This window comes from Phacochoerus africanus, chromosome 11 (assembly GCF_016906955.1).
Source record: "Phacochoerus africanus isolate WHEZ1 chromosome 11, ROS_Pafr_v1, whole genome shotgun sequence".
Lineage (NCBI taxonomy): Eukaryota > Metazoa > Chordata > Mammalia > Artiodactyla > Suidae > Phacochoerus > Phacochoerus africanus.
The window spans coordinates 44,883,148-44,908,495 of NC_062554.1; the positions used below are offsets into that span (position 1 = coordinate 44,883,148).

The 25,348-nt window shown below is 53.2% G+C and overlaps 1 protein-coding gene across 4 annotated transcripts in view; it reads right to left on the reverse strand.

The window, feature by feature from the left end:
• Positions 1-5,537: 5,537 nt before the first annotated feature.
• The window catches only part of TMPRSS13 (transmembrane serine protease 13), a 29,777-nt gene continuing 9,966 nt past the window's right edge, over positions 5,538-25,348 (reverse strand). Inside the window, exons 2-14 of one of the 4 annotated variants that reach the window (XM_047753494.1) lie at positions 22,871-23,105; positions 21,726-21,878; positions 19,225-19,263; positions 19,014-19,136; positions 17,948-18,077; positions 15,819-15,911; positions 14,830-14,873; positions 13,233-13,395; positions 11,996-12,168; positions 9,316-9,414; positions 7,962-8,104; positions 7,659-7,811; positions 5,538-6,970 (exon numbers count right to left, since the gene is read on the reverse strand). In XM_047753494.1, coding sequence (XP_047609450.1) covers positions 6,944-6,970; positions 7,659-7,811; positions 7,962-8,104; positions 9,316-9,414; positions 11,996-12,168; positions 13,233-13,395; positions 14,830-14,873; positions 15,819-15,911; positions 17,948-18,077; positions 19,014-19,136; positions 19,225-19,263; positions 21,726-21,878; positions 22,871-23,105 — 1,575 coding nt within the window. In that variant the 3' untranslated portion in view covers positions 5,538-6,943. The remainder of the gene's footprint in view (positions 6,971-7,658; positions 7,812-7,961; positions 8,105-9,315; positions 9,415-11,995; positions 12,169-13,232; positions 13,396-14,829; positions 14,874-15,818; positions 15,912-17,947; positions 18,078-19,013; positions 19,137-19,224; positions 19,264-21,725; positions 21,879-22,870; positions 23,106-25,348) is intronic. The other 3 variants (XM_047753496.1, XM_047753495.1, XM_047753497.1) reach the window with 3 other exon arrangements.

The window sequence follows — 25,348 nt, forward strand, 5'->3', positions numbered from 1 at the left end:
AAAACCTAGATGAAGGAAATCAAGGATATCTAAATAAGTGGAGAGACATACCATGTTCATGGTCTGGAAGACTCAATAGTTACCATGTTAATTCTCTCCAAATTGATTATAGATTTAATGCAATCTCAATCAAAAGTTCAACAGGATTCTTTACAGATATAAGAAAGCTGCTTCTAAAACATATATGGAAATGAAAAGAACCAGGAATAGCCAAAATAATGTTGAAAAGATCAAATTTGGAGGATTCACACTACCCAATTTAAGACATATTATAAAGTCACAGTAGTTAAGACAGAGCAGCATTGGTGAAGGATAGACACCTGGATCACGAGAACAGAATAAAGAGTCTAGAAATATACCTGCACAAATGTGCTCAACTGATTTTTGACAAAATGCAAAGGATGGGAAAAGTACAGTCTTTTCAACAAATGGTGCTGGAACAACTGGGTATCCATTTGCAAACAAACATACAAAAAATAAACTTCAATCTATAACTCAATAGTATTTAAAAATTACCTCCAAATGGATCTTAAGTCCGAATGTAAAACATAAAATAGTAAATTTCTTAAGAGAAAACAATAGAAAAAGTCTTCTTGAGCTTGGATTTGGCAGAGTTCTTAGAAGGACCAAAAAGAAAAAAGTTGATAAATTAGAATTTGCCAAATTTAAAACTTTTGCTCTATAAGGACACAATTAAGAGGACAAAAAAATCCACAAGAGAAAATATTTACAAATCACATATTCAGTAAAGACTAGTATCTGCAATATATAAAGAATTCTCAAAACTCATTAATAAAAAATAATCCAACAAAGAAACAGGCAAAATATCTGAATAGACATTTCACTAAAGAGGGTATGTAGATGACAGATAGCACATAAAAAGATACTCAGCATCATTAGTCATTAGAGCTATGCAAATTTAAACCAAAATGTGATACCACTGCACATCTACTAGAAGGGCTACAATAAAAATATTAACAATACCAAGAACTGGTGAAGATGAGGAGCAACTGAACTCTTACATTGCAGGTGGGAATGAAAAATGGTACAGTCCCTCTGAAAACAGCCTGGCAGCTTCTTATGGAATTAAATATGTGATGACCAGAATTCCATCCATGGTAATTTATCCTAGAGGAATGAGAATTTAGGTTCATGTGAAAATCTGTATACAATTATTGAGACCTATGCTTATCTTGATTTCTGTCCCGATCTCATCAGGAAGGGAATGCCTTTGAAATGAAAGAGAATTTATTAGCCTTTGTGCAGTGTTCGTAAGAGAAAGAGGCTGCAAGGAGAAGGGCTTTGGGGCTTGAAGAGAGGGGAGCAGCCTGAGCCTGTCCCAGGGGGAGTGGGGTTCCTGAGACTGGGGGTACAGAGAGAAGCAGGTTTGTGAGCTACTTCCTTCTCCTGTAAAATCCTCTGAGGTTGCAGACAGAGCACCCCGCCGGGAGAGCAGTGGGCAAGCTCTCCTGGGGCCCAGCTTCCTGGAGAAGAACATGATGAGAAATGTTTTCCAGCCAGGCTGCAGCAGTTCAGATTTTAATCTGCTTTTAAAAAGAAAGGTGACATTTCTTGCCCTTTAATCACATGGAGCCAACTCCTGCTGGCTCCACTGATGTTAGCTGGAAAACTCAGGGAGGGACAAGATGGCCCAGGGTAAGCATTACCCGAGAAGAGAGCTGAGGGTTGTGTCCTGGGGAACACCATTTCCAGAGCTTGCGGGAGGCAGAAGGAGCAGCCAGAGGGCCAGAAGGGGAACTGAGAGAGCTTGATGCCGCAGAAGCCATGACAATTTCACAAAACAGGATGTACTCAAGAGTTAAATGCCGCAGAGGTCCGGGAAGATGAGGACTAAAAGCTTCCATCACATTTGGCAACATGGCGGTTCACTGACATGATGGCGAAGGAGCCAGATGGCCATGGATTGAGAAGTCCACTGAGAACAAGGATGCATGTTCCCTCGCAGTGCTGAACTGTCACGTCCATTGGCTGAGCAGCCAGAAGCCACCAGGCAGGGCCAGGGCCAGGAAGCCATCCTGGTCTGATCAGTGATGAGAGCACGGAGTAAGCTGAATTCAGTGACCCTGACTTAGAGAAGCCACCAAGGCATGGCCATCTACCCAGATGGTAGTGTCATCTCCATGGAAGATCAGCCCATTGCTGCAAGACTAAGAAGAAAGTATATGCAGAGAAATGGCAAATTTCCTAAACCTTGAAGATGTATCCAAATTTCCCTCTCCTGTCTCTCTTGTGGAGCGAAGAGATACGGTCGTGAAGGATCTGAACCTCTTGTTGCAAATGCAGTCTGTGTGGAGAGGTCACAATATGCCAATCACTTTACCCTGCCTGTTTACAAGCATCCTCCCACTCACTCCTGCAACAACGTGTGGGCTAGATACACCCATTTCACCCATGAGGAAACAGAGATTGGCTTCCTAAGACCACAGAGCCAGACAAGTGGCAGAGCTGGAACCTGTACCTCCAGGTTGCTTGGGCCCAGCTCCAGGGCTCTCTCCACCACAACACAAGGTCACTTGGAAGAATTATTCAAAGAAGATTTCCAGCTCCCTCCTTGCACCAAAAGTGAAAAACTTCTGGGACTCTGGTCTTGGACAGAGGAGACACCTTCTGCTGGCAGAGACTGAGCTTGGAGGACCAAAGATCAAGTCATGCTCTCCCCTTCTCAAAGGACTCATCTAATAAAATCTCCTGGCTGGACAATCAGGCTGCTTATCTCCAGAGCACAGCCCTCCGTGTTCCCAGGAGGGAAGGATGGAGGCAGGATGGAGCTTGCTCCCTGGGCCGGAGGGCAGTTTCCAAGGAACAGGAAGCCTGGGCCAATGCAGAGGAGGTAGGGAATGAGTGGCATGTGCTTCTCAGCCACCCACCCACATATAGGAGACAAGGAGGCGTCCTAGGGTAATAGCATGTCATGGCATGGGAAGGCCTCCCAGAAACCTTCCCGGAGGGGTGGGGGTGGAGGAGGTGCCAGGGGCCTCCTCCCATCCATGATGTATTTGTCCCAGGTTCTAGAAACTGCGGGGCTAAGGCTCTGGTCATGTGACGCTCTGAGGGCTGTGCCCAGCCTCCTCTGGGGAGTTGTGCATCCTGACCCTCCCACGGCAGAGGCAGAACAGGAAGGTCCACAGAGCCGGATGGTAGACCCCTCGAGGTTGCAGCGAGGAAGACCTCGCCTGTTCTTAAAGCAGATTCAAATCCAACCCTGCCACTTAGTTGTTGTTAGTTTGGGGAAAGCTTATTTCCCTTCTTTTGGCCTTATTTCCCCATCCATAAAATAGAGATAATAACAGTGCCAACTTCATGCTCAGAGGAGATAATACACATCAGGTGTTCAGCACAGCATCTGGCACATAGCAAACATTCAGCAAGGGCCAGCTATTATTGTCGTTATTCTCATCATTATCATAACAAGGAGCTCTCCACGTGCATCCCCCAATGTCCTCCCAATTGTGTCAGGGCTTCAGCTAAGCAATTATGGGAAACAATAGCTCTTGGGATTCTACCCAAACCCCAGAGGCAGCTGGATGGGCAGCGAGGCTGTAACTGGCTCCTCCTCCAAAGAGCCATCACCTGCCTCACCCCCAACATAATCACTTAGCCCTTCCCATTTCCCCAGGGAAATTCGGCTGGCAACAGAATTGACCAAGCCAGAGTTTGACTGGTACCTGGAGATGCCTGGGATCCAGGGACCATAGGACCGCATCACTAGCAACACCCCCCCCCCACTCCAGTACACACACAGTCATCTCCCTAGAGATTCTGGATCAATTGGGAAGCCCCATCACCCACTCTCCACAATTTTTATAGCCTCTATAGATGTCCTGGGCCTAAGGAGATGTTCTTCTCCCATCTGGATATTTTTCTCTCACTTCCCTCCAACACATCTACCTCTGCACCTGTGCAAGTCAATTTCTAGGAAGCAAGGAATGTGGGAAAGGGTCTGGTTCCTAAGGAAAAGGGAATAGAAATGGGCCTGGCTTCTGGGATATGAACAGCTTCCTCTGGTGGGCAAGACGGCTGGTTATCCTCCAAAACGAATGTCTGCTCTTACATAGAAATTGGCCAGGGACTGCCTTTCTTAGTGCTTTTCCCACTCCAGCTAGGTGATGCCAAGTGACACCCATAAAATATGAGTGAAAATGACATGCATCGATTCTGAGCCAGAGCATTTAAGAAATAGATACACTTTCTTCATCTTTTCTTTCCTCTTTCCACTATCCAGAAGCAGATGAAAAAGCCAGCAGGCTGAAAGACCTGAAAAATCATGTGGAAGAAAGCCTCCCATTGGTCAGACACTTATTGGACTGTTAGGTAGATGAGAAATAAACTTTGATTGGGTCAAGCCACTGAGATTGTGGGAAATCGTGGGATCCATCACAGTGGTTGTGTTACCCTTACTGCTGATATAGTCAGCCTGGTACCTGCCCCCTCTGCACCTTGTCATGCAGATGGAGCAAGAAAATAACCAGAGGAAGGACTTCCCCTTGGCATTGATGTGGGAGACTACACAACCTCGAGGTGTCCAGAGGCCAGGCTCACGTGGGCAGGCCTGGAGAATTCTGTGCTTGAGACCAGAAGTAGAGTGTGCAGTAGGAGTCCTGGTGGTGCTGGGCCTTCATCGTGGGATCATAATGCTTGAGCTCAATATACTAAATGCAGGAAAAGTAGTTCCTGTCGTGGCTCAGCGGTTAACGAATCAGACTAGCATCCACAAGGACATGGGTTCGATCCCTGGCCTTGCTCAGTGGGTTGAGGTCTATTGTTGCCGTGAGCTGTGGTATAGGTCAGAGATGTGGCTCAGATCCTGCGTTGCTGTGGCGGTGGCACGGGCAGCGGCTACAGCTCCGATTGGATCCCTAGCCTGGGAACCTCCATATCCTGCAGGTGCAGCCTTAAAAAGATTAAAAAAAAAAAAATGAAGGAAAAGTACTTGCAGAGCAAGAAATGCTAGATCTTTCAGGCGAGGCCAATGGCCATAGCTAAGCATTGGGGTTCCTTTGTAAACATGCCTTTTGTGGCGCTGGCAAAGCCAGAGGGAGAGAAAGAGGAAGGAGGGAAAGAGGAAAGGTGCTGGACTATCCTTCCCCTCTCCACCTGCTCGGGGAAGGCTTACCTACGCTTGGAGACTCATTTCAAACCTCGCCTCCTCTATGAAGCCTTCCCTGGCTTCTCTTGGTATGGCTGGAAGCTTCTTCATCCATGTCCCACGCATGACGTCCACACCAAATCCCAGTTTCCATCCCACTGGGTCACCACCATGCAAACCTGAGCGTCAACATGGTTCTTGTACCTTCGGGGCCTGGCACAAGTACTGGACATGGAGTAGCCACAGACACGGTGCGTGAACAAATAAAAAATGAATATATGATTAAAAGAACAGAACTCAGAACTGAGGAACCAAGGCTCAGAATCCATACTGAGGCTGTCTGGGCACCTGGATGGTCAAGCTCAGTTTTCACTCAGGTACCAGTGAAACATCCAAGGACAAATTTTTCAGGTCACACAATTTTATTGCTGAAGACCATTACTTGGGGCTGCTGTGAACATGAACAGGGCCCGCCCCCACCCCCAGCCTTGATAATGTCACCAAGCCCCCTCAGACTCTGCCCAGCCACGCCAGCCAGCTCCAGCTGTTCTTCCAGAAGGATCTTTTCCCTGAGCAGCCGCCCACCTGAGCTGGGCTGGGCTGATCTGCTTAGATCCTGCCTCTGGGAGTCATAGCACCACCAGATGGGCCCAAGGAAGGTAAGGAGAATGGGCTGCAGGAGGAACAGGTGCCCCAGAGAAAGATGGGGATGTCTGTGGAAGCCAAATGCACTGAAGACCTGCAGGAGAGGCAACTCGGATCATTGAGGAGGGTGGTTTGGAGGCTCTGGGGATAGAACCAGCTTTCTCCCTGAGGCAGTTTTCATGGCAAATGCTGTGTCTCTGGAACAACTGAGACATTGAAAGACTAAGAAAGCTGAAAAGAAACTCCCAAGTCCCAGGGAGGCCCTGGCTGTGAGGATGCCACATGTCCACCTGGACTGTCCCAGCCTCAGGGGCCTGCGGAGAAGCAGCATCAGTTCCTTCATGCTCCTGGAGCCCTTGGATGCAGCAACAGTTGTGGCTGTTTCTGGGACGGATTTGCTCACCAGCCCCAATGAGGATTCCCTTCCCTGAGCATCTCCAAGGGCGCCTTCACCCGGCCCCTTGTGGCCAGGGGTGTTCTGCACATCTCCCGAGGAGCACAGCTCCCCAAAGTCCCTCGGAGTTCTTGGGTGATCAGTACTCTCTTGGCTCCTGGAATTTGGGGAGAATCTTTAAAAATACATCTACTTCCAGTTCTTGAATATAAAAATAAAATGAAATGAAATTTGCCTCCAACAGCCAGTGACCAAACAAGGACTGTGGCGTCCAGTTCAGAGTTGACGGCAGCCCCTGGTCCCCTCCACGGCACCAACAGGCAGGGGTGGTGCCAATGGGAATATCTTCCCACTAAGGACAGTCCAGGAACTCTGTGACACCCATCACTGTCTCGTGACAGCAGAGGTGGCTGGGTCCCGGGCAGGCTGTCCATTCTGAGCTAGTCCAAATCAGGGTCAGAGGAGCAAGAATTCCTGCTGTGACCTTCCAGGCCCTTCCCTGGGCTCTACCTCCTCCATCGGTAATGGATGCCCTCTGGGAACCTCCACGGTGCCCAGTTATCTCCTGGGGGTTTCCAACCTGGGGTTTGGGAAGAGCTGATGCCTTTCATGGTTTCTGAAGACCTTGGGAGAGCAGTGAGGCACACATGTGTGTACACACAGGGGCAGCAGACAGTGGAGGCAGCAGCGATGAAGGTGTCTCCTGGCCTTTAGCCGGGATGAGGTTGCACACGGCCCGGTCACTTGGGCCAGAGTCTGTACAGCAGCCAGTGCTGTGAGGACAGCAGGACCGCTGCCTACGATTTCCGGAAGCGCACCTCACTCTGAGGAAGAGAAGAAGGAGAACAGGGTTGGGGGTGGGGGGCGGAACACAGACGCCGGAGGTCAGGGCTCAGCGCCTAAGATTCAGAGAAGAGGGGCAGCAAAGGGGAAAAGATGGGAGCAAGTTCTGAGAGCGCCGCCAGGCTGTATTTCAGGAGCAGCCTCCAGATCCCCGATCCCCGCCTGAGCGCTCACCGCTCCGCCCCTGCCTGGGCAGAGGGGCGAAGAGCCCGCAGCATTGCTGCTCTATGGCCAGGGCGCAGGCGCAGGGAAGGTGGGGGCCCCGACCGGGTCCGCGGAGGTGGGGTGGACTTCCGCTTCCTGATGCCCAGTTTCCCCCACCCACGTCCTGACAAGGAGGGGCGGCCTCCTCCTCTGGGTGGCCTGTGTGAACTCACAGGGCCGTCACTGGAGAGGCGAGAGTGACCCTGGGGCGGGCACCCAGCCTCAGCCCATCCCTCGCAAGCCCCCTGAGCTCTGTTTTGCAGGAGGAAGAGGAGGGGGAGAACCCAGGCAGCTGGGCTTGGCCCCACCTTTGACTCCTGTCCTGTCCTGGCTTTTTGCACCTTCTGAACAGCCCCAGAGGCGAGAGGGTGAGAGGACCTCGCCGAGCCCCTAAGGAAAGGCCAGGCCCTCTTCCCGCCTTTGGGAGCCTTCCTTCTGAGCTCACGCCCCCCGCGGGGCCCTCACCTCCATCTTGCTGTAGATCCAGGGGAGCACTTCCGTCACTTTGGTGTACACGCCGGGTTTGTTTCTCTGGCCACAGCCCGTGCCCCAGCTGGTGACTCCTGTCAGGTACCAGCGGTTGTTCTGCTCGCAGACCAGGGGCCCCCCGCTGTCACCCTACGGGGGAGCACGCACAGATCAGTAGGATGGGAGGTGGTCCTTGAGCAGGAAATGATGGGCACCTGACTCACTCCAACCCCAACATCCCAGCCTCCCCCTACTCCTCCGGGGGCCCGGGCCCTGAGCCCCACGCAGAAGCAGCCTTACCTGGCAGGAGTCCCTGCCTCCCCGCAGGTCCCCAGCACACATCATCCTGGGGGTAAGGTAGCTGTCATAGACCAGGTAGTCATTGCACTTCTTGAAGTCGATGAGGCTGACCTGCACCTCCCGCAGGAAGGGGGATGTCTTCTCTGCAGTGATGCGGGGTGGAGGACAGAGGGCGTGGAAGGGAGTGAGAGTCTGGGCGGCCTCGTGGCCGTCCAGCTGCCCCCTCTGGGCCCCAGACTGGCAGTCTCTTGGGCGTGGAGGGCACCCTGCCCGTGGTGACACCTATGGGCACACACACCCTCACACTGGACACAACTCGCTGCGTATAGCAGAGACACGCATGTACACAACTCAAGAGCTTATCAGGCTTCCTTACATGTTGCACAAGGCTTTGCTGTATTCGAAGTGCCATCAAATACATCACTTTATTTTTTGGTAATGATGCACCCCAAGAAAGACAGGTGTGATTAATCCATGTACAGAGGGGAAATTTAGGGCTGAAGAAGGACTTGCCCCCAGGCACAGAACCAGTCAGTTAAGGAGCCAAGATCAGAACAAGGCTGCTCCCGGCCAGTCACTGCTCCATCCCTAGAGCAAGGGGAGAGCGGCCCTGACACCTGCGGCCGGCCCCGGGCTCATGAGCCACACGGCAGGGCCAGCCCAGCTGCCATGCCCTCCTGCCCAACAGGCACGATCCTTGAGAACCGACACCAGACAAGGCCACCCTGTGATCATGATGAAGTGGGGCAGAACCAAACCTCTTCCTAACTTTGTTTCAGCACAAATGAAAATGAGGTGAGGTAGGTCAAACCCCAAAAGGACCAAATGGCCACCTCCCCCAGCCAGAAGGAGGGGCTAACACCCACCACAGTGTTAGACTTGGTCTATTCTTAACAGCTTAACAGGAGGAGATTATTAACATCTGCACTCATGAAACTGTCCGTGCCTCCTGAAAGTATCCCATCTAGAGAAAGCTCCACTTGTGTGACTCCCCCTTAACGCACCCAGAGCCGCTAAGTCCTCTAACACCTTCTTGTCCAGATGCCCCATGGTTCTCCCTGGTGTGAGTTCTCCCTCCAGTGCAATAAGCAATGAACCAGCTTGTTCAATGACGGGGGTTTTCCTGGTGTGCTTGCCTGGGGCACTGTCACACCAACTGCTCTGACACATATGCAGGTGCATGTGACACACCTATGTAGCCAGGCCCATGAATCTATATACCCAAAGCCTCATCTCAGTGGACCCTCATCTCTATACCCCAACACATCACCCACACACCCTCTGCACAGACACACATGTATGTACACACACACACACACACACACACACACAGAGTCCAGCACCTGCCCCTCACCATCTGTCTCCTTGGTCTTGCCAAAGCCTGTGATCCAGCATGTGTCATTGAGGCCGAAGGTCTGTCCATGCATGGGGAGGCAGGCAGGGTGGACATGAGCTGCAAGAAGACCTCGAGACATCAGCTAAGGGACAAGGCTGGAGGTTTTGGGGGGTGCATGGAGGGACAAGAGTACCAAGGTCCTAGGTCATCATCCTTCCCCCCAGAGTGGTTCTGAATCTTTCAGGGCCTTGAACTGACCAGGCAAGAAACTCAATCATTTTATCTTGAGTCTCCAGCCTTTGGGGTGTCAAAATCCTCCAAAAATTCTGATTTTTCAGTGGGTGCCTATGGCTTGGAAACTCCCCTGTGCCATGCTGATACTGGGTGGCTGTGGGTCTCTCCACACCGAGTAGCCCTCTTGATTGATCCTCTCCCATGCCTGTCCCTCAGAGCAAGGAGCAGCCCAGGCTAAATCCCAGGTATTATCGCCATGGCGTCTCAGTGGTGTGTCCTGCCTGGTCTGGGGAGGGCACCCCTGGTGGGCCAGGACCCGAAACTCTCCCTCCAGATGAGACAACCTCTCCTAGTGGGAAGAATGCTGCCCTAAGGGCACAGCCCACAAGACCGCTGCTCACTCACTCCTGCCCTCAGAAACGCATGGATGGTGCTTGTGCCTCAGATCACATACTTCCTCCGAGGACCAGAGTCCCTACCTGGACTAGAGCACCAAGAAATCTGCAAGAGGAGAATAGTTGATAGATAGATGTTTGCAGTGTTGTCAGTTTCTATGCTTACTGCAGCCTCCTGCACGTAGAATGGTGCCTGACACATATAAAGTACTCATAGGAAGCGGGGGTGGGGGGAGGGGTGGCGAGACAGAGGGAGGAAGAATGCCTGCAAAATTTTTCTCCTGTAAATTGGGAGTCTAACACATTGCACTGCTGGAGGGTAAACAAACAAAAAATAAATGAAGGGATGGCATCAATTATTAACCACAAATGCAAAACTTCATTTCTTAAAATAGTCTGTGCCTATTTTTGAGACGTACAGACTTAAAAACATGTAACACTATTATGTATTCCACTAGTTTTTTTTTTTATGGGGTAATTTATCTGAATTTTCACAGGTTTGCTCAGCTAGTACTGTGACTTCAAAGTGCTCTGCCTACCAAACAGTTTAAGAAAATCTGTCCTGATTTCTAAACCAAAAATCAGGGCACATGGTCTGACCACAGGACTATATAAATCTAAGCTGTGATTCTCAGCCCAGAGATATGCTTCTGGCCCAGGAGAATACTGGGGCGAAGGGTGACGCTATCAGAGCCTGGAGAGGGACTGCTGTAAGTCTGAGAAGCATATATAATGCTATAAGAGCTTTAATTTCATTTTACAAATTACTTAATTTGATTTGGAAATCCAAATAATATGGGGATCTGGGGTGTTGGCAGGTAAGCTCTGAATCGTTAGCTAAATGGAGCCTGGGCTTTACAAGGCTGGGAAGGCCTATTCTGGTCTGGCAGATGCCCTGCCCCCTTTTATGCATCCATGGGGGCGGGGCAGGGGCACCAGGGCACTGTTATCTCACAGTCCCAGGCTCCAGGGACAAGGCTGGGAGGGGCAGAAAGAAGGCAGAGAGGGCTCACGGTGGTGGGCGTGGCTTGTGGTGGGCGTGGCTTCTGTTGGGCGTGGCTCTGGGCCACACCACTTTGAAGAGCCAACTGCTCTGACTCAGGATCAACCCCACCTCCTTAATTACTGTGCCAGGAAAGACCAGGTCACAAGCCCTGAGCACCAGATAGGCTGGACTAACCAGAGAGCCCTCTAAGATTCCCGGAAGCCTCCCTAGCCCACCAAGACTGATTAGGTGCCCACATCTGTGCCACCGCGGTTCCCTGGGGGCCCTAACATTACATCTCAGCTTCTAAGTGGCTGTTTATGTGTCATCCGTTTTGTTCTCTTGGCTATGGAACCGCAAAGCAGCCGTGTAGTAGACACACAGTGTTTGATACGTGAACAAATGGGTAGAAAAAATAATGAATGAAAACTTTGATCTCCTGAGAACCTTGGTGGCGTTTCCTTCCTGTAGCTCCGTTTGGTCCTCAGTGACAACCTTTGTGGCAGTTCGGTGTTTGAATGCAGGTGCTTGTGTGCGCAACTGTGGCGTTGGCAATTTGCCAGCAGAGAGCAGCCTGGGAAGATCATTGTTTGGAAGCCAGACCAAGGTGGACCTAGTCCTGGCGCTGCCACTTATGACTCTGTGGCCTCAGGGAACTCTCTCTCTCCATCCCCTCAAATGTAAAATGAAGCTAATAATAGTACCTGCTCCACAGGATCGGTTTGTGAAGAGTAAATGAAATTGTAGGTGTAAAATGCTACCGCGGTGTCTGGCCCTCATTAAGTGCTCAACAGACCGGTGAAACAATTCGATCTGTTTATCTTGATGAAGACCAGTATCCAAACCCTGGCTTTGTCACCAGTTTGCAATGTGAGATGTGTCCTTGGGGCAAATTTATTTCCAAACTCTGGGCCTCAGTTCCCCCAACTGTAAAATAGAGAGAGGCCGGGAACTACATGATCTCCAAGAGTCTCTGACGTGCACCACGCTGAAGCTCTGGACCCCGAGAGGGGTCAGCGGATGCTGCCAAGTGCAGAGCTGTGGGATGAGCAGGGTGGGGTGTGATGGGCGTGGATTCACTCACCAGACAGGGTCAGGGGCTTGGAGAGCCGCATGAGGGCTATGTCATAGTCATCCTGGTCGTCCGTGTAGTTGCCGTTGATGATGATCTGGGCGATGGAGGCTGCCTTGGGCAGCTGGTGCAGGTTGTTGGTGCCCACGTACACCTTCCAGCCCTCCAGGACCTTCTCCTGGGTCCTGCCAGAGCCACAGAGAGCATGGGCCACTTACCACCTGGCAGAGCCCTCTGGCAGCATCTGCTGCATGGGGAGCTGCAGCCAGAGCACCACCTCTGGAGGGAGCTCTCTATCTAAGCCCAGGGGTCTAGGACAATGCCCTACTTCCAAAAAATCACTCTGAACTTGCCCTTCTGTTTTTATTGTTTTCTGGGTTTGTTTGGTTTTTTTTGTTTGTTTGTTTGGTTGGTTGGTTGGTTTGGTTTGGTTTGGTTTTGGCCATGCCCACAACATGCAGAAGTTCCCGGGCCAGGAATCAAACCTGCGCCATCGCAGCGACAGCACTGGATCCTTAACTCCCTGAGCCACCAAGGAATTCCTGACCTGGCCCTTCTGTACCTTACAATAGAAAACGGGAGGGGATAGGTAAGACCTCTGGGACCACTGGCCCCACTGTCTCCTCTGGACACCACGAGGATCAAATAAGGTGAGTAGGACACGTCTCGGTCGCATTATCTCAGCAGAAATGGAGCTTTTGACAGGACAGAGTGACCTGCTGAAGACTCACTACCGGGGAAGCCAGTGCCCCTGAGGCCTCATTCCAAGCCCTTTCCTGTCCACCAGCTTAAAGGGACAGCCCCGGCTGGTGACTGTCAGAAGCCGACTGCCCTGCCCTCCCCACAGCCCCTGGCTTTCGCTTCCTCCTGGGACAGCGCTCCTGATTTCTCCGGCTCCTCATCTGTAACTTCCAGTTTCCAGATGCAGCAACAAGCCCAAAGCCTCTTTATCTCACCCTGGTCTTTAGGGCAGCTTCCCAGTTCCTCCCTTCCACCTGCCTCTCTCTCCTTGGGGCCCCCAGTGGTATTTTCGCACTCTGCGCTGGCTCAGAACAAGTAACCCCAACTCGCACTCCCAGGACCAAATACCAAGAGCAAATCATGGGCCTCGCCACACCTGTGCCACCCAGCCCCAGGGGCCAGGCTTACAACCAAAGCCCTCTCCCGCAGAGAGAGGTCACTCTGCCCTCAGCCCTTCCTGGTGTCCCCGACCCTGAGTGACGGCCCATCACTACCCCTCCGCACTTACACAAAAAAGCAGTGGGCAGCAGTGAGGACCCACTGGGCGTCGATCAGGGTGCCCCCACAAATGTGGGTGGTGCCGTACTGCAGGCTAACTTGCCAAGGCCACTTGCTCTCTGGGGCCAGGGCCCCTCCCACGATCCGCCCGGTCATGGCTCTCAGTCCACAGTCTGGGGAGAAGGAGAAGAGAGAAACTGTGAACTCTGCTTTTCTCAGACCCGCTACCACGCCCGCCGGGCCCACAGAGGCTCAGGCAGCCCCACGCTGAGGGCACCTCCCACCCGTGGAGGAGGCTGCTTTGCTCACTTAAGCTGATGCGGTACAGCTGATTCCTGTGAATCACAGCGCTCCCACGTGGTGGGTTAGCTTTCTGGGATCATCCAGTGGGATGTTTGTTCCTAAGAAAGTTCCCTCTCCTCCCACTCATTCAATCTTCTGTTAACTGGACAAAGGCTAACAAAGTGCCCCAGGTTTTGGGCACTGTGCCAGGCATTGGGGCCATGATGGTGACTCCCAGGGCTGCTGTCAGGAGCTCAGGAAAGGAGACCAGGTCTAACCTGACCCTGAACCGAAAAGCACTGTGATGGAGATCTTTTCAAAACAAAGGAGAAGGCCCGTCCCATGATGCACAGGTCGTTGGTGCCCACGTGGTTCCCCGATGGGTCATTTAGTGGCGTTGGGGACCCTGTGCCCCAGGGGAGCATTTCCTAACATGTTCTGGAGTGAGCCAGTCCCCCAAAATTGTGGAGTTTGCTCACACCTGTGTTCTTTTTCCTTTGAAGGAAGAGAGTGACAAGCCAGCAGTAGTCTGAGCAGCCCTGTGCCCACCCTGTACTCAGGGGAGCACCCCCGCACACCCCAGGTTGTCATGAGAACACAGCCCTTGTGGACTGGTTAGTAGCTTGGGCTTTGGGGTCAGACCCCATGTCCAATACGAGCCCCTCACCTACCCGTGGTCTCATTAGCAGTGGAGCAAGACAAACATTTCAGCCTCTTTTCAGTAAGTGGACAGAAATGGCACCTGCCTCGTGAGAATTAAATGCAATCACATTTATAAAGCTGTAGGCACAGTGCCTTGGCATCAAAGGCACTTCATAAATGTTGGCTCTAGATCTGGTTCTATGTCTATTTCTTTTTTCTTTTGGGGGCCACACTTGAGGCATATGGAAGTTCCCAGGTTGGGGGTCGAATCAGAGCTGCAGCTGCAAACTACACTGAAGCTTGTGGCAATGCCAGATCCTTATCACACTGAGCAAGGCCAGGAATCAAACCTGTATCCTCGTAGGCACTGTGTCGGGTACTTAACCCGCTGAGCCACAGTGGGAGCTCCATCTCCATGTCCGTTGATATCGGAGCTTGAAGCTGGCCCCGAGGTGCTCTCCCAGTCCTCTGCCCCTGCCCAGAATCCGGGAGACGTGAATGACCAGTTTGCTGGGCTGAGTAAAATCAGGAAGGGGAAATGCCACCCTGAGACTGTCCAGGGGTCTTACAATTCCTGGCTTGGACCCCCGGAGCTGATCACCTCCCCTGAGGGACCCCAGCCCTCTGCCCCTTGACTCCCACCCAACACGAGCCACAACCCAGGCGGAAGAACATCTTCTTACGGGAACACTGGAGAGAGACATACTCCTGGGAAGGGCATTCAGACCTGCAGGAGGAGACGCAAAAGATGAGAAAAGAACACAGTAGCTACCTCCTCCAGGAAGCCTTCCCTCGTTGGTCCCTGCTAAGTCCTACCCCATTTCTTTTGCACAAGGAGAAGGAGATTCTGACATTTCTCCCTTCCGACAGGACAGACGCTTCCAAAGGTTTCTCCAGGCATGGGGATGTCTCAGTGCAAACGGTTCCCACCCTTCTCCCCACCCCCCAGTTTTCCTGTGGGAGATCGGATACACTGGCTAGATCTGCATCCTTTAAGCTCACAGCACTGCATTGTCCCAGCATCTTTCCACAGCTAAACAGGTGGCCCAAGGCTCCTCCGACAGTTCCTGAATGCTCTGCCAGCAACGTAGCCTGTGAACCACCCAGCACACACAGGCATCCACAAAGCAGCTCATTCGCTTCCCCTCTCTCCCTTGGTAAACACTTCTGGCTGGTAGAGCACCCCCCACCCTGTGTCCCTAGGACAAGGGCAGCTGCAGTGCAAAGGTGACAGATGGGGAGGCCCAGGCAGTGCTTCCCAGATGGGCCTCCCTGCCCCTGACCTCATGCACCCGCACTCCCCTTGCTCCCCCCCGCCCTCCCCGACCCCAGTGATGTTTCTCCCTCTCCACCCCAAACCCTCTCCCTGCAGAGGCTTTCAGTCCAAACACCAGGCTGACTCGTGGCCCCAAGGTTATTCATGGTCTCTGGCAACCAGGTAAATTCTTGGAGACTCCCCCGAGCCCCCAAGGGGGAGATCTCCACACTAAGCTGCAGTAACATCCAAGTCAGGAGGCAGGTGGTGAATGAGGGCTGTTTCTGAGATGCTCTTGAGATTCACAAGGGCCTCCTGGAGGCAGGATCCCTGAAAGGCCAAGGCAGAGGGGCCCCGGACTCAAAGCATCCTTCACTCCCCTGCTGGCAGACAGGCAGCCTGACCTGGCCCACATACCTGTAGATGCTCTCCTGGATGGTGGAGTTATATTCAGAGATTGAGAAACTGCTGGCAAAATCCCTGTCAGTCACCTTGGTTGTCCGGTAAGCACTGCCAGGGAGGAGAGGGAAGAAGAAGGGGCCCCCTTGAGATGGCGCCCACCGTTGGTCCCCCAGCTGGCATTAGAGTCCAGCAGGCAGCCTCAGACCCCACCCACATATTCTGCTGCTGCCCCCAACTAGCTCTGCGCACTAGCCCAGGAGTTTTCAAAGTGTGGTCCCATCCCACAGGGCAGCGTTAGCACTGCCTGGGAATTTGTTAGAATTGCAAATTCCTGGGCCCTGCCCCAGACCTACTGAATCAAGAATTCTGGTGCTGCATCTTAACAGGTTCTCCAAGTAATTCTAATGCCCTCTGAAGTTTGAGAAACACCCACCTAGCCCTTTTCTATCCAGACTGATCCATGGACCAGCAGCTGCAGCATCACCCCAAACCTGCTGAACCAGGTTTTATGGATCCCCATGTTATGGGTTTGTACATTACAGCCTGAGACTGTTTTACTGGCTTACGGGACCTCAGACCACAGCCTGCATAAAACTCACCCGGGGTGCTGTTAAGCAGTTCGAAATTCTAATCCCAGAGAGTCTGATTTTCAGGTGCATTTTAACAGGCACCCCAGGTGATTCTGCTGTGGGTGATCCAGCCGCTATCTGTGTGGCACTTTGGGGCCTTTCTAGAACCTGGGACACCCTTGCTTGAGAGTGTGCCTTGGCATTTGCTGTTCCTCTATCCAGGGGCCTCCTGCCTGCTCTGCTGTCCTCCCAGTATGTCAGGCCCCCTCTCCATTTTGTGCCCATGATGCTCCGCACGTGGCCTTTCCATTACATGTCACATGGTGCTCTGGTTATCGGTTTCAGCTTCTCCCACCTACACCATCCCAGAGACTGTCAAAGGGCAGGGCTCTTGTCTGGGGACCATGTAGTGACCCATGATAAAAGCTCAGTGAATGTTCCTTGAATAAATGACACTATCTACGGAAGCCCAAGGCAAGTTCAGATTTGCAGAAATTCGCACAACTCAGTGATAAAAGGTATCCGCCACCTTCCAACTAGATCACCCAGATCACCTTTCACACCTAAGGCTGAGGTGAGGGCAGAGAACTGGCTCTAAGTCCTAGCCCCCAAGCCCCGGCTTTCTAGATACTTCTACAGAGAGCCCACAGCAAGATCCTAAATAAACCCTTTCCCCTACAACCACACACAGATTGGTGAGCCCCCAAACTGCATGGTTTGAAAACCCAGAACAAGAGGGAGGATGGAGGTGGCTATGAGGCCCGCAAATCGGGGGCTTCTGCAAGTGGGAAGGTCGTGGTAAACCCCACTCCCTGCTCTACCCCTGGTACCAGCTTCTTGGTTCAAATGTTTAGAGCCAAAGAGACTAGTCACTTTACCTGGCCGCACCTGGCCATTTCATTTCCTGTTTGATGAGGTCCAGCCCAACCCACAGCTGCTGCAGCTTAAAGTCCACTGAAGGGTTTGCACAGCCTGAGCTGCTAGTCTCTCCCAGATATGAGAAGATGGGACCCGCCCTAATGCCCACCCACCTCATGACCATTGAATGTGATCTTGAACAAGAGGGTGCTTTGATGCAAAGAACTGTACAGAAGTGTCATCCCGCTACAGGTCCACAAATAATTACTTTGGCCTCCCCAGGCCACTGTCCTTTTGAGTAACTCAAGCGTACCCTGAGCTAGTGACCTGAGCCCTGTCAGGCCCCCTCTCTGAGTATTTACAACAATAGTTTCCGGAGTTCTCTTCGTGATGCAGTGGAAACAAATCCGACTAGTGTCCGTGAGGATGAGGTTTCGATCCCTGGCCTTGCTCAGTGGGTTATGGATCCAGCATTGCCATGATCTGTGGTATAGGGGGCAGACACGGCTTGGATCTGGCATTGCCATGGCTGTGATGTGGGCCGGCAGCTGTAGCTCCAATTGGATCCCTCGCCTGGGAAACTCCATGTGCCGTAGATACGGCCCTAAAAAGCAAATATGTATGTATGTATATATATAGTTTTTCTTGATGAGTCTGAGATGCCCTAGCAAAGAACCCTAGACCTCCCTGAAGCTGGGGCTCTTGGGGAAGGTTTACCTCTCAAAACCCAGCTGCTGGCAGGTCTTCTCCGAGTAGGAGTCATTCCAGTTGTCACTGCAGACGGGAAGCCACTTATGGGAGGATCCAGAGTAGACTTTAAGCAGAGACTTGTCCCAGTCAAACCTCACTGCAGGGCAAGAAAAGGGCAGAGCAGATCCTCAGCACCGGGAAGCCCCAAGTTCTTGAGGAAGGAACTGAGGAAGGCTCTGCGATGCTCTGTCCTGAGGCTTCTTGCCTGGGAAACATCTGGAAGTTGGCCCTAGGACAGAATGATCATCAGCCAGTGCCCAGAGCCCAAGATACTCAGTAAGGGCAGAGCCAAGGCAAGGGGCTGGGACAGAGCAGAGAGATCTTGTCTGACAGGACCCAGGGGCCGTTGCCGGGAAAAGGGGTGAGTGCTGCTGGAGGCCGTCGCCCCAAGAGGGCAGTGATGGGTCCAAATAAGAGAGTCAAGGGGAATGATGATCTGACTGAGTGCTCACTGGACAGGCTCAGTCACAGATGGCCATGGCCATGGGCAAGGAAGCACATAGACACACAGGTGGAGCAGGAGGGGCGTGTACCCACAGATGCCCACTTGACGGCTGTCCATGGCCAGGTTTGTAAAACCACAGAGGGGCAGCGCTCAAAGAAACCTCTGCGCTCGTCTAGGCCTTCATTTACAAACTGACCTCATGAAACCAGAGGGGTAGCAAGTCAGAGGTCACCTGCTGGGCAAAGAGGAGGGGCATGTGGATGGGGCTCCAGACGCCACACCTGCCTCCAGCCAGAGCAGTTCTGCCTTGCTCAGTCTGATAGTTGAGGGGTGTCAGATTTTATTTGAGAACCACTAACTTTATCTAAGCTATTCATTTTACAAATTAAGAAATGGAAGCCCAGAGAAGGTTAGCAATTCACCCATAACACACAGCACTGAAAGCTGGGTTCCAAATCCAAGCCTACTTCCCCTAGAGCCCAGATCCTCCTAGTCTGTCCATCACCTCTCATTTGAGCTGATACTCAGTTTTCAGCCCCCAGAGGACACGCACATACATGCACACACACACGCGCCCAGCCTCCTTACCACAGCCCAGCTCATCACTCCGCAGCTTACAGTCCACGACCCCATCACAGTGCACAGCATTCTTGGGGCAGCTCTCTACTGGCTCCTTGTACTTGATCTTCGTGTGGCCCCGCCAGAAGTAGACTGGAGAAAATGAAGCAGCAGGATCACTGCCAGCCCCACAGAGACATGACATTAAGCAGCCCAAGGCCCCCAGTTCTGAGACACCGACCTGCAATCCCTCTCGGACTCTGGGGCTCTCGTCCCCCATCTGTACGGAAAGAAAGGCTGCTCAGGAATGCTCCAGAATGCTCCTGCAAGCAGGGCAGCACCAGGCAGACTCGAGCAGCCACCCAGAAAGAGAAAGAAGGGAGAGAGGGAGGGAAATGTGGAGGTGGGCTCTACTCTGGGAGCTCCCCTGCCCTCTGTGCTGATCAGAGTGGTGGTCAGAGAAACCACCTCCTCCAGTATCCCAGAAGCCCCTTCTCAGAGCCCCTCTGGCATCCCTTCATCTCTGTGCTCTGCGGGTCATAGCAGAGAAATTTCCATCTTCAGTCATATACCTGCTACCACTATCTGCCCTGTCTTCTCAAAGGTTGTCCTTCCAGCTTCAGAAGCTCCTGGATTTTCTTCCTCCTCCCTCTTCTCTAAAGAAGGGATGTCCCCGAGGCTCAGTTCTTGCCCCATTCCATGTCTTGATGCCTTGTCTTCCCACTCAAGGAGCAACTCTAGGTGGCTGATTCCCAAATGCCCAAGTTGGGCAGAGAAGACGACAGCTTTATGCACCATATGTGCAAATGAGCTGCACGACTTCTTCTAAGATCTATCTCTTTCCAAACTAGGAACTGTCATCGCTCCTGCCTGGAGACACCTCCCCTTGGATGCCTAAGAAACCCGGGTTCTGACTTCTCACCTGCCTCGGGTCTGCAACCTGTTCCTCAGCCTGGACCCTCCTCTTCTCCCCCGGTCCCAGTGAACTCTCTGTCACCCAAGGTGAAGGCCGCCCTATGTGACTCTCCTTCCAGGTCCCTCCTAACCTCTTGGACTTGCCCCTCTTCTCAGTGCCCTGATCTTTCCCCATCCCACGCCCTGAGCACTGAGGCTGCTGGATCGCCTTGGTGTGGAGCAGAGAGAGCTCCAGATGGGAAGTCAGGAGGCAGGGGCTATAGTCCTGATGCCACTTCATAGCTGCTCAGTGACCACCTCCCTGGTCTGGGATGGCTAGAGGTCAGGGGACTTCAGGAAGTGCTGTGAAATCTCTGACCCTATTCAGGGAGCCCGCCCTCTGATGCCATCTCCTCTCCATAGGTTACTTTCTACAGCTCTCAGTGCCCTGCTGGGGCTTCCTCTGGAGCGGGTGCACCAGTGGGGAAGGGACAGGGAGCAGGGCAGCTCATCCCGGCAGGAGGTTCACATGGATGCCACATGGCAGGCTCCATGCTTGAGCCCATCCCAGGCACTGTGATGGTGACCCCCCTCCCCCGCCTTGTCAGGCAGGTGGGGAAACTGAGGCTCCAGAAGTGAATTAACTCACTGAGGTCACATGCCTGGGAATTGGCTGAGCCAAGATGCTTCGGCAGGTCCGTCTGGTCCTAAAGCCCTGCTCTTAACCAGCACCTACCCTCTTCCTTAGTCAGCTCTGCTAAGTGGGTGTTTCCGTTTGGTCACCCACCCCGCCCTTCCCCACACCAGGCTGCCTCTTTAACAGAAACCTTACCCCTCAGCCTGGCATTTAAAGCTCTCTACAGTGTGGCCCAGCCATGCCCGACCTAATGACAGCCTTCAGGTCCCCAAACAATTACTCTCTCTGGTTGAGTGGGTCCCTGCCCTCTCCCCATGTCGACTGGCCCATCTGCACCCACCACATTTTCTGCAGCTGCTCCTCCCACCCAGATGCCTAAGTCCCCCACCCCCACCCCCACATCTTCTAGGTCCTTATCCAGCTCATACCCTTCATGAGCTGCCCCTCCGCCTCCCCAGCCTGCACAGCTGTCCCCTCTTCCTGACGGTCAAACTCAGATCCATTTGGCCTTTATCATCTCTAGCTGTGTCCCCCTAGAAGCCTGTATTCTCCCCCAAGAACAGGGTGATATAATGTATGCTCCCTCCTGCTCCTTCCTGAGAGTTCCCTCTATGCTGGGCTCATAGTGGACACTCCAGCAGGGTACCCAGCCACCCATGTTGGGTATCTTTTCCAAAGGAGACCACGGACTTGATGGAGCCTAGACTCCTGAACACTTTATCCCATAGACTGAAAGTGCCTGAGGGACTTTTCCTAATCAGTGGTTTTATGTTTTTTGTTTTTAATAATTAACGTGTTTAGAGAGGGATTTTGCACCAGGCGTTGTGACATCATCGCATTTCTTCCTCCTAACCCCCTGAAATCTTTACGAAATCTTACGGAGCACGTAGTAAGTGGAAGGAAGGAACGAATGCCTTTACTCCCATTTGAAGAGGCAGGAACCGAGTTCAGACTGGTTAACTAACTCGCCCCAGGAAGCTAGAGGACCCAAGCCCAGCTCCTCGGCCTCCCCACACTCTCAGCTCAGCTGCCTCCTCCACAAGGCCTGGAGGTGCCGTGGTCCAGGCCATTTGCCGGCGTGGCCGCCTATGGACTGGCAGCCGGTAAGTGAGTGTTCCCCACCCCTGTCTCCCCGCTGGGCAGCCCCAGTCCCAGACCCCACCCCACCCACCGTGACCAGAGCCTGGCCCCGCTCCCTCCGGTAAACTCACAGAGAATGATGAGCGACACCACGAGGGCGATGAGGAGGAGGATACATCCAATGAGCGGCAGCCGCTTCTGGCCCTCCTGCCAGGTGAACTTGGGCAAGCTGAGACCTAGGAGCGGGCCAGCAGCAGGGGAGGGGGAGGCTGTTGGAGGGGAGTCTGGTGCAGGGGAGGAGGGAGAAGGAGAGAAGGCTGGCCCCGGAGGGCCCCGTTAGCACCCCTCTACCCAGAATACAGCACTGCCCTGCCTGACCGCGAGCTCCCTTTACTCAGCATCTGCTGTGGCCAGCCAGGGATTCGCAGATATTCTCTTATTTAACTCTGACAGTAACTCTGTGAGCCAGGCGTTATTATGCCCCTTGCAGAGATGGGGAAACTGAGGTTCACGGAAGTTCAATAACTTGCTCAAGGTTATTTGGCAAGTGAGTGGCACAGCAAGGTGTCCAATGAAATGTGTCTGTTTCCAGAAGTCTCCACACCAAAGTGCCCCACCAGCCCTTCAGAGGGCGAGACTGAGCTGGACCCCAAGTCTGGGGGGCTCCTCCAGGCCTGTTTGTATCGCAGTGCTGGGGCAGACTGAAGTCAAGGGCAGGAGGAGGGCGAAGTTGGGACAGGCAGACAGCTTTGCTAAAGGCCAAGCCCATCTCTGACTCCCTGCTGGCTGAATCCCACAACCCAGCTTGGCAAGTCAGCGTGGGGAGGGCCTGCCAGCTCAGAATCCCTCCCTTTGCTCCTCCACCCACAGACGGGCCCATCATCATGACCCTGCTCTGATGCAGACCCAGCCTCAGGGCAGACCCACAGGGCAGCCCAAGGAATGAACCCTGGTTTCTAACGGATAGCCCTTACTTCTAAAATCTGCACCTTGACCCAGACTGTGCAGCCCCAGAGTAACACCTGCTTTGTCCGTCCTGGTTTCATATCCTCTACCCCACTTGTCCCAGTTTCCCACTGCCTAGGATCGCCTGTCCCGGTTCCTTTCTGCCCCTGCCTCCCTCTTCCCTCGCTGCCCACCCCGACCCTTCCCCTCCTTCCCACACATTATCCAGAAGGGAGAGGGGACAGCGAGTACCCCCTTGGAGGTCCCCCCCCCCACCCCGCCCTTGCCATGCTGCCCTTTCCTCCTGCCTTCCCTGCAGGAGCCCCCTCACCTGGGCTCTCTCTGGTGGCCCTGGTGGCTGGCGCGGACCTGGCAGGAGATGCCCAGCCAGGGGTGGCCCCCACTGGTGTGGCTCTAACAAGGTACACTCTTGTTGGAGAGGATGTCGTGGAGGCTGACAGGGCAGATGAGGACCTGCCGGACGATGACCTGGACGGTGATGCCCGGGCTGGAGATGCTTGGCCCCGGGATGCCCGGGCTGGAGGCGTCCTTGCCAGGGAGGCATTCTGAAAGCAGAGTGAAGGCCGTCCCTCAGGCTGCTCCCTTGCCAGCCCACCCAGGTGCCAGCCCCACTGAGCCAGGAGATGGATGCTGAAGCAGGTGGCTGGAGGGCAGGAAGAGCCCCAGACAGGGAAGAGCGTGTCCATGGCTGGATGAAAGTTCAAAGAACCTGCCTTCCCCAACTCCCTGCGGTCTCTCCCCGTCACAGGGACCTGCGGACGTGGGCAGGGGGCAGTGGGCCACCTGCCCAGAGTAAGGGGGTACCTGCTTTGGCTACACATGTCTAGGGAACCTCAAAAAAGTGGCTGCTGGACCAGACCCTCACTCCAAAGGGGATGTAACCACTTCTTCACTCCCCTTGCATCCTGTCCTTCTGTGTATGTGTGTTAGATGATAAAACATCATTCTTACTATAAGCTGTCATCAAAAACTGTGAGAAGCACTGCTTAAGAAAAGCCCTTACCTGCCGTATACCCAGCAGTTCTCAGTAACGCCGAAACTTGCACACACACACACACACACCCCAAAATGTCGGGGAAACAGGAGAGGCAAGATGCAGGGAAGAAGGTGACCAAAGTCCTTAATCTTAGTTGGCTGTAGGCGGAGTGATTTATGCACTTAGATTCAGCACTTTGTAGTTACAGACAACTTAACACGCTGAGTGCTTTATACACAGTTACTCACTCGCTCCTAGGACAACCCTAGGAGGGAGGACCTCTCACTATCCCCGTTTCACATCAGGGAAACAGGCAGAGGTTAAGTAACGTGATCGAACCGTCATAGCTAGAGTGGCAGAGCTGGGGTGTGAGCCCAGGAAGTCAGGCTCTGGAGGCGGCACTCAACCTCTCGGCTTTGCTGCCTCTCTTGGGAAGGATGCACGTGATAATGCAACAGCTGCCAGAGCAGGCAACCACTGGAGCACCATGCTGATCCATCCCAGAGAGCCTGAGCCAGTAGCTGCACTGAAGCTGCGAGAGGGCCGATGCAAAGTCCTTGAGCAGCCTCTGCTGGTGGCCAAGCCCTGGTCTGCAGGACCCCCAGTCCCTGTCAGCTGTCATCCTCTCTCCCTCCTCTGGCCCCTTACAGAAATCTCTACCCTCCCTCGCACCATCTCTGCCCCCCTAAACCCCCTCTAGGGATCCCCAGAGCATCAGGGGCAGCTGGGAAGTGACCTGGCCCAGGGGTCACATCGGCCCCTCATTATAATTTCTGCTGAACACTGACTGGATACTCAGGAGGGCAGCTCAGGGAACAGTAGGAAGCGGGGTCGGGGGGCCTCGTGTGCTCAGTTGGCAGCACTGTGCGGAAGAGACTGGTCTGGACCTCGGGCACCTCTGTTTCTACCCCACACCCACCACTGTGCTTGAAAGCATTTGATGTTATCAGCAAGCAGCCCAGTTAATAAAACGTCCTCCTCATTAGATCATCCAGCTCAAGTCAACACCATTAAGCCTACCAGGCAAGGGTTTAGTTTTTAACTCCATCTTTTAAGAGTCAGAGGTCACTGATTTGGTTACTTCTTCATTTTTCTGGAGCTTGTGGGATGCACTCAAGGAGTCCCTGACTGCACTCAGCTTGCTGCAGGCAGGGACCAGAAGTGACTATTCTAGAGAGTTACCAGGCTTAATTGATGGATGTGGGTAAATACAAACGAGTCCAGATGCCTCAGCCAGCAGGGCTGGGACACACTAGTGTGTATTTAGGGGCCTGAAGAGCAGCTGCAGCAGCTGCCGACCCAGCTGAACCAGAGTTCAGATTTCCCTCTCGCCTCTGCTGTCTAGAGACTAGAGTTCCACAAACTGAAGACAGGTGAGCCCCTGGAAGCCCCAGGGGAACGGGACTGGGTTGGAGCAGGGAGAGGGGCTGAGGAGATGTTAAAATGTAGAACGGAACGCAGCTGTCCATAGCGCTGGCTTTGGAGTCGGGCAGACCTGGGTCCCAATCCTAGGTGTGTGGCCTTGGACAAGCCACTTTCTTTTTTCTCACTCTGTAGAGTAGGACTAATATTCCTGAGGTTTCAGTGAGATAAAATAGGAACGCTCTTGCCTGCGCCTGGCACACAGCAGCTGGGCAGGAAATGGGCATTCCTCGCCCCCCTTTGCCCTGGCCCACCCACTGCTAACGGTGCTGAGGCTTCACAGCCCAGGGTCAGGGCCAAAGGCTGAAAGGTGGTGTGAGCTCATCTTGGGAGAAAAGAAGGTTCTGGACATTGGCCAGACTGCGGTCCTTCAGTGAGGCGGATCGGCCC